Genomic DNA, 8,902 nt, shown 5'->3' with positions numbered 1-8,902 from the left:
TGTATGGACTCTTAATACAGCACCAGAATCAGCCTAAAATTTACTTTCAGAGCATCTGTGAACCACACCAATCAAAATGACAAGTGACACTCAGAGGTTGCCCAAACCCAAAATAATAATCAGCAAAATTCCCTCCATTCACCATATCATTAGTCAGTGAAAAATAACTTTGCATGGCTTCCAGCCTTTCTCAACAAACCAGACCATCTACCAAATGGGATGTCATTAATCTTTTCCAGTCCACAGAAGTGAGGGAATATTGACCTTGAGGCCTCCAAAAGTAGTATCCTATGGCTGGGCATGGTAGCTCACGTCTGTAATCCCAGCACTTTGGGAGGCCAAGGTGGGTGGATCACCTGAGGTCAGGAGTTCGAGACCAGCCTGGCCAACACGGTGAAATCCCGTCTCTACTAAAAATACAAAAATCAGCTGGGTGTGGTGGCAGGCACCTATAATCCCAGCTACTCAGGAGGCTGAGGCAGGAGAATCGCTTGAACCCCAGAGATGGAGGTTGCAGTGAGCTGAGACTGCGCTACTGTACTCTAGCCTGAGTGACATAGCGAGACTCTGTCTTAAATAAATAAATAAATAAATAATAGTATCCTCTTAGTACTGCTGTGGCCCATTTAAAATCCATGTCCAACTATGGGCCTAAGGCAAGGGGATTTCTCTTTCAGGCAAAGCCAACACTAATGATATTTCTGTAACCACAGATCAAGAGAACAGTATGCATAACATCTTATGCCTAAAGTTCCTTGTTTGTGTTGAGAAAAAGCCTCAGCATATACAATTATGCATAAAATAAACTTTCACAGCATGCCATCCAACTTGTTATTTGATGTAAGCATAGAGAAACTTAAGTCTTTTTTTGTTTTAAGTGGAAACAAAAAAGAACTGCACAGGGAAATGGTCCACGGTAAGGCTCTTTTCCCTGTAAGTGAAGATCCTTGGGCTCTGGAAGACAAATGACAGGTGGATTAAAGATCTGTCAATCTTTCTATGCCTGGGGAACCCTCCAACCCTGTAAGACTTGATGATCTTTGTATGGCTGAGGGTGGGGCTGGCTGTCCATTAAATTACTACATACTGAAATTGCCAGAAAAATGTGATGGACTCTGACGTTTATACAGCACTTCACACTTTTAGATCTATGAGATTCTAGCATTTTTCTATCAGGATTCATGGATGTGATTCCACTTACGATAAAAGCTGCTAGCGGTGGAAACCCCGCAGCTTTTCCTACTGACTTCCTTTTGTCGGGAGCTGTGGCCTTCCAGAGACCACTGAGAAGGACCAGCTCCATGCACAAGAGGGGGATCAATTTTGCAAAAGACACAAATCTTAACCATTTCCAGAAACTACTAGTCATATTAGGCATGTTTTAAAAACTTAAATGAAATAAAGGCCATCCCAAACCCTGGGCTGGTGTCAGGTTATTTTATAGCAGGGTTGTGTTCAAAATCTTCCTTTGACTCCCTGAGACTTTATCTTCTTCTTGCAGAATAAGATGGACAGCCAATCAGTGTTTGTTATAATGTAATACACAGTAGTGCCAATCTGGAAATAACCTAAATGTCCAACATTAAGGAAATCGCTTAATAAACTATTAATAGCAACAAAAATAATATTATGCCTCCATTATAATGAATAATTATGAAGACTGCAGAACATTGTTTTATAATAATAGGATAAAAGGAAGAAATACAAAAGGGTATATACATCGTAAGCACAATTATGTAAAAATTATGTGTCTGTTTAATCTATTTTGTGGATGAAACAAAAACAGTTGTTTCAGGGGGCTAGAATTACGAATAGCTTATAAATTATTATTACATTTCTTTATTGTTACTTAGATAATGTCAACCTCAACTAAAGTATCAGCCACCATGTAAAAAAAAAATTAAATGATGGTCAAAATACCATTAGTCAGTAAAAGAGGAAAGAAAACTAGACTGTACTTAACTATCTCTGGCAGGCGAGAGATAGTTAAGTACCATATCTGCCCAGAATGGTCCCCTCCCTCCTGCCTTTCTCTGGGGAATGCCCCTTCTCTTCTTAAAGTCCCTGTCCCACTTCTTCAGGAATGGGCATTGGCTTAAACTCTGCAATCATAGCCCTCTCCTGCAATGTCTTAAACCGGAACTTCTTCCTTGGCTTAGTAGCTGGGAAATTATGACCCAGGCAGCTGGCCGTGACCAACATCCAGCCACAGGGGGAAGATGAGGTGGCCCAGGTATGAACATGAAGAGCTGGACTTGAAGCCTTTGACTCCCGTCATCCTGGGCTCCCATGCATGCCTATACCTCCACTGCCTGCTTACATTCCATATTTAAGTTAGTTTGAAGTGGCTTCAGTAGATTGCAACCAGGAGTCCCAACAACTTTGTAGCCCCGCATAATCAGTACCATGGAAAGGGCAGTAAATCCTACCTGGGGAGCTTTAGTAAGGAGAAGAGCAACTTCCGGGTTATTGTGGTAGCGGGCAGTCTCCAGCGGAGTCTGGCCTGCCTGAGGAGAGGCAGAGTAGGACAGGTGAGAAAGGGCCACTGATCCCACATGCACATAGCCCAGCTGGCACAGCTCTGGCCAGGAACAGGCAGTTCCACGCCCCGTCACACCCAGCACCTACGTGGCAAAACATGGCCACCTATGTGATGTGGCCCTGGTCATCAGCCTCAGACCCTCCAGTGAGGGAGGTGGGTCACACTGGAGGACACGCTGAGTAAAATATATGACACCAGAGGGCAAGGGCAGACCAAGGGGGCAAGAAGTGCTTTAGGAGGCCAAGGCCTGGGCACCACCCACCAAGGAGTGCTTCCCTGCAAAGAGGGGAGGGAAGGTAGCACTCAGAGAGCATCCAGGGGGAATGTTTCAGCTGGGGAAACACCACAGAGGACCTGAGGCCCAGCCCAGTGATTAATCTTCACTGGAAAACAGTGGGAAGACGCCAGAGGGGCAGATCAGGGCTGGCCAGAGAGATTCAGGAAGCTGAATATGAAAAGCAATTACGAGTTATGGCCATAATGTAGGTTCTCAGGAGATGAAGCCAAAACCCAGGAGTTGATAGCAAAAGGAAGATATTCAAGGCATCATGGAAGAGGTAACTGCGCCCCCAGTACTGGTTGTAGAACAGAAGGCAGGAGGAGGAAGAGGGGAGCTAGATACAGGAGCCAAGGAAGCTGAAGAGCCTTGTGCCAGCTTCAGCAGTCCCAGACCACACCCCTCAAAAAAACCTCCACACAGCAGCTGTTGCACCCTCCAGGCCCCTGCTGAACCATTTAGAGGGGCAGAGACTGCAGGACAGCCTCGAAGAAGAAAGCGCACCTGAGCTGGTGCCTGCTCTAGGATCTGCAGGACACACAGTGAGAGGAGGAAGGGGAAAGGCAAACAGTGAGGTCAGGCGAAGTGGAAGAGAAAGGAGTTGCTTTAGAATTTTGAAGCTGACTAATCTGAGGGCCATGTGGCCATTTTTCTGAGCACCACATGCATTTACAGCTTGGAACTCACTTTGGGTAACATCCACTTGTCAGTTTAACTGGACATCCCATTCTTTTCGTTCCAGGTTGTGTTCACTGCAGTTAGGCAGCTAAAAGCAGGCCCCAAGGCTTGTCAACTCCTGGGGCTGCTCAGAGCAGGGGTCCCCTTCAAGTCCACCCCGATGGCCCCGGGGGCTGTGGTTCCGGCAGAGATCCCCCCTCTTCCAGAGTGTGCTGGGCCTGGGGGTCTGCAGGAGTTTAGTACACATCCCATTCTGGAAAGGGGTGGGAACCACTTTAGAAAGCAATGTTGCAACTCAACTTACATTGTTAACAATGGTTGTATCTGCTCCGGCTTCCAGTAAGATTTTGGCCACCTTCTTGTGATTTAGGGCAGCAGCAACGTGAAGTGCTGTGTCTCCAGCCTGGAAGTGATTAGAAGGCCTGCTAAACCTCATCTGCTCATGGCCTACAACCCCCAGCTTTTCATTACCTGGCCTAGGTGTGCCTCTTCAAAGTCAAACTGAGATTTGCCTGAGACTGAAATGGGGCCCTTTGTTAAAGTGTTATGAGGCTCTACTTAAAGAGACCTTGGAACTAAGTGACCTCGGCACCAGTATCACCTTTCTTTCTGAGTGGGGATACCTGAAATCATGCAGCAGGATTAAACGCAGGGGCAAAGTAATGCTGGCCTGGGGTTGTTGAGAATGGTGGGACCTGAAGCCTCACGAAGACAGGAGGATAGGTAGGAGGCCTGGGGCAGGCAGGCTAGTCATTCCACTTTTGGCTCTGTTCTTTTACCCAGGGAGGTCAGAGGTCAGAAAACTGCTTGGTGTCTGAGTGCTGGATTGAGCAGGAGAAGCTGTGAAGAGGGCTACTTCTGCAAGCACTGGAGAGGTGACAGGCCAGCCTGCAGCTACAGCGGGTAGATCTGAAGGGGCCACTGGGACTCAATCCATCTGCAGGCTCAGGATATGCTTTGTGCGGGTGGAAACACCAAGAACCAGTGTTCACTCAAGACCAACTGTTTTCTACATCTTACAGATAGCCTATAAATAAATGTTCATATTATCTTTATACAAGAAATATGCTTTCACAAAATCAACTATGAAAGGAGGATAAGGACAACTGCAGCTTAGTGGGCCAATTCCAAATGCAAATGCTGTCATTTTCCAAACACAATGATATAAATAAACCAGACAAATATAGGAGAAGTGAAACAATTCATTCTTTCTCCTATCAGGTGATCAGGCAAAGCGCCTGATACTTTTTTCCTGGGTAGCATGAAAATACAGCCATCTTTGTGAGGGGTGGGAAAATTTTTATTTCGTTTCTCAGTCACTTAGCTATGTGTACTGAAGGGAAGCTCTGCACAGTGCTTTTCCCATGGCTGAATATTGGAATAAGCTTCAGAGCTTTAAAAAATGATGATGCCTGGGTCCCACTCCCAGAGATTCTGAATTCATTGGTCTGCCATGTGGGCTGGGCAGGGGGACTTTTTAAAGCTCTCAAGTGCCATGACACGCTGCCAAGGTTGAAAGGCACTGGTTGGTGGGGGCTATGCAGAGGTCACCTGATAACCTAGCACCCCACTGGGGAGGCCGTGGAATGACAGACTTAGCTACTTGATTAGGTCCGTGGCTGTATACTCAGACAGAGAGCTTTTTAAAACACCATTGCCTGGACCTCACCCCCAGAGGTTCTGACTCTTTCAACTGGGGTGGGATCCAGGAACAGTATTTTTAATTCCCCTGTTGATCCTCATATGCAGCCAGGGTCAGAAACCACCGTTCGATGGTATTTTTCATCTACACCACAATCTAATTTTTTTTTTTAGTTAAGATTTATGCACTCCAACAAAGAAAAGCCAAACAATGTACCACATAGGTATCAATAAATACTAAGACAATCTAATTTTCAAATCCAATGACTGCTGGAAATCGTGCACATTTCTAAGGAAGACGATAATATTCACAGCTTTATTTCAAAACCCCATTGCATGGCACTCTCTACAGATCATGTGCCCAATTTTATGGAAATGAACGACTATCAGCTCAAGTGTAAGTAAGTGGCAGTGCAAGGAACAGAACTTAGAGAGTTATAAGACTTCTAATTCCTATGCTTGCTTGGTGGGTTTTTTTTTTTTTTTCCTTTAAAGAGACAGGGTCTCATTCTGTTGCCCAGACTGGTGTGCAGTGGCAAGATCATGGCTCACCATAGCTTCAAACTCCTAGGCTCAAACAGTCCTCCTGCCTCAGCCTCCTGAGTAGCTGGAACTACAGGCACATGCCACTCTGCCTAATTTTTATTTTTTAATTTAATTATTATTTATTTATTTTGAGATGTAGTCTTGCTCTGTTGCCCAGGTTGTAGTACAGTGGCATGATCTCAGCTCACTGCAACCTCTGCCTCCTGGGTTCAGGCAATTCTCCTGCCTCAGCTTCCTGAGTAGGTAAGATTACAGGTCCATGCCACCACGCCCAGTTAATTTTTGTATTTTTGGTAGAGATAGGGTTTCACCATGTTGGCCAGGCCAGTCTTGAACTCCTGAGCTCAAAGTGATCTGCCCATCTTAGCCTCCCAAAGTGCTGGGATTACAGGCATGAGCCACCACGGCCGGCCAAATTTTTAAAAAATTTTTTGTAGAGACAGGGTCTTGCTATGTTGCCCAGGCTGGTCTTGAACTCCTAGCCTCAAGTGATCTTTCTGCCTTGGCTTCCCAAAGTACTGGGATGTGAGCCGCTGCACCCGGCCTCCCTTGCTTCTTTACTAAATCACATTCTTCCTTGTGGGTTTTCTTTTTAAAATCACATTTAAAAAACAAAGCCTGCCCCAGGATCTCCAGAAAATGTTCAATATGCAAATGTGGTGATATGCATGGGAATTATAAGGGCACACTTTCTCTAGAAGGCCAGATAAGCCAGGGCCACTAGAACTCAGTGTGACACCCATGCAAAGCCCACTGCTGGCTGAGTCCCAGATAGGTGACATGGCAGCATGTCTCTCCGTTTGCACTAACACACCTGTCCGGTAGCCTTGTGGGAAGGGTGCTGGCAGCCATGAAGAGGATACATGCACTGACCTGGTTCTTTTCATGGACAGAACAGAAAGCACTGAGGAGGAGTCTAATGATGGACAAGTGATTATAGCGCGCAGCAACGTGCAAACAGGTGTCTCCTGCCTGCGGACAAAAATCAAACTCTAAGCACAATCTGAGCAGTTACAAAACAAATAGAGAAAAGTAGAAAGAAAATGTTACTTAAAAGCTGGCAGACTATCATCTACTCTTTAGGGAATCATAAGCAGCTCTTTTAACATAGATGCTCCACCCAAAGGCTCGCTATTCTTTGCTGCTGTGGGCAGCCCTGCTCCCTTTCTGCCTGTGCAGAACAACCACGTGGTCACAGAATCACTGCTTTCACGTTTATGAAACTAGACGTCTGCTCCCCATGAGACCTTTGCAAGAGCTAAGGCAGGCTCTGCTTACCTGTGCCTGAGGAGGATCCAGGGACCCTAGCCTCCCTACAACCCAAAAGGTCAGTAGTACACTGACTTAAGACCAACAGCACTGCTTTGGAAATGAGCCCTTCCCAGCACAGATCCCTCATGGATGAAAGGACAGGGAAGCAGGTCAGCTGTCAAATCTTAAGATTACACGTACCCCCTGAAGTTCAAGGAGCATCCCACTTCAGTTGGACCCCATATCCTATATGGAACTATGTAGTAGGGGAGCTGATAAGGAAGCAATCACTGGGAGCAATAAAAGGGTATGAAGAAAAACTCAGGGGCAGGATGCTCCGTAAGCGCAACTGGCAGAACCCTGTACCCAGAAAGACAATAAAGGACTGGAGACAAAAAGCTGCCTGAAGTGTTTTCTTGCCATTTCCATTCTAGCTCTGTCTGGAGAACGCTGGCCACTCGGCATACTTTTCTCCCCTGCATTAAGACGGAACCAAGCTCAAAGCTGAGGTTCAGAGCATTAGACGAGTCTACCCCAAACAGGGAGACCCTCACCTGAGGACACTGTAGAAAGAAGCCTCAGATTTATTTATTTATTTATTTAGCCATCGTGGCTAAGGCAGGGGATTTATAAAGGAAATACAGCTTCTTTGTGAAGAAGCGATACCCATGTGACCTTTCCGGTCAGCTCATCCCAAGGACGCCTCAGTCATCAGTAGGACCTGCTCACTGTAGATGCTGGGCATGGGGCATCAGAGGACCTCCCCTGTAAATGGCACCAGCTCATATTTGCTGATAATAGTACAACACTCAACACTCTATGTGGGTAGACTTTCTTAAAACATTAACTGGTTTCCTAGTCTGTAACTGGCCAGACACGTGCTGTACGAAATAATAAACCAAAGATGACGCATGAAGGGAAAAGGATGGGAGAAAAGTAGTATTTCCAAGTCTTTTGATTCCTCTTCTCACGTGCCTGAATGATCCCTTAGAAAATTGCCAAAAAAAGAACACTTTAGAGACAGTCCCCAAATACTTTTTACATTTTAATTTCTAGATGTTAAGGTTCAAATATGCTCATCAAGTTATTTTCTGAAGTGACACAAGAAAGAGAGAGCATGAGAATCTGGTTTTGTTCACCCACATTATTTTTGAGGTCAGCGCGGGACCCAGCCAGCAGGAGGACACGCGTGCTCTGGGAGTGGCTGTTCTGGCAGGCCAGGTGCAGAGCTGTGTTCCCCGCCTTGGAGAGAGGCAGAGAGAAGGAGGACACATTAGCAACATGCTTCCGCACAGACTTGCATGCCTTGCAGAGGGGCAGTACTTACTCAGGGGAAAAGGCAACGCTCACATTCTCTGCCTCTTGCCCGATGGTTTCGGTGGGGATGCTTCAGAGGTAAGAACATTTAATTTGGAGTCTGAACAGGCAGAAGAGTCCTATTTGTCATAAAACCTTGGTTCCAAGTCCTGGCTCTGCAACTTACTAATTAAAAGCCAGCCTCTTCAAATGCTCAAATTCCTTACCTGGGAAATGGAGCATGACCCCCACATCCTAAAACTATGGGGATTGATTCAGAGTGTCTAAGAAGGCGTTTTCTTAACACATAATGCTGGACACATGCACAGCACTCAATTCCTGTCAGATGACTTCCTGCCCCACATGGGCAATAGCTGTGGTTACAATCCCTGCCAATGGTGGGCTAAAAAAGGTAAAACTAGCCACTTCCTGGAAGGGCAGGCTAATGCAACTGAGACTTAACTTGTAAGCCTTTTTCAAGTCACCCATTCTTGTATTTTTCTTGAAACATCAAAATTTTAACTATGGACACCAGGCCCCGCCTTTCAGGCAGTACAGTTGCATCTATCACTTAGGACACGGATTGAGACCCTCTTGCTTTTTGGGTCCTTCTTGTTTTTGAGAACCTCAACACATCACATCACAATGACAACTAAGGGTCAGAATAAGGT

The 8,902-nt window shown here is 45.8% G+C and overlaps 1 protein-coding gene across 4 annotated transcripts in view; it reads right to left on the bottom strand.

The window, feature by feature from the left end:
• Positions 1 to 8,902, bottom strand: part of ANKRD6 (ankyrin repeat domain 6) — a 65,498-nt gene that overhangs the window by 13,733 nt on the left and 42,863 nt on the right. For 3 of the 4 annotated variants that reach the window (XM_032155281.2, XM_032155303.2, XM_032155295.2), the window contains 4 exons: positions 8,079 to 8,177; positions 6,558 to 6,656; positions 3,802 to 3,900; positions 2,430 to 2,507 (listed from right to left, as the gene is read on the bottom strand). In XM_032155281.2, the coding sequence (XP_032011172.1) occupies positions 2,430 to 2,507; positions 3,802 to 3,900; positions 6,558 to 6,656; positions 8,079 to 8,177 (375 nt within the window). The remainder of the gene's footprint in view (positions 1 to 2,429; positions 2,508 to 3,801; positions 3,901 to 6,557; positions 6,657 to 8,078; positions 8,178 to 8,902) is intronic. The other variant, XM_058435401.1, reaches the window with a different exon arrangement.

The sequence above is a fragment of the Hylobates moloch genome, unplaced genomic scaffold (assembly GCF_009828535.3).
Source record: "Hylobates moloch isolate HMO894 unplaced genomic scaffold, HMol_V3 SCAFFOLD_2, whole genome shotgun sequence".
Taxonomy (NCBI): Eukaryota; Metazoa; Chordata; class Mammalia; order Primates; family Hylobatidae; genus Hylobates; species Hylobates moloch.
This window is presented reverse-complemented; position numbering and strand designations above follow the sequence as displayed.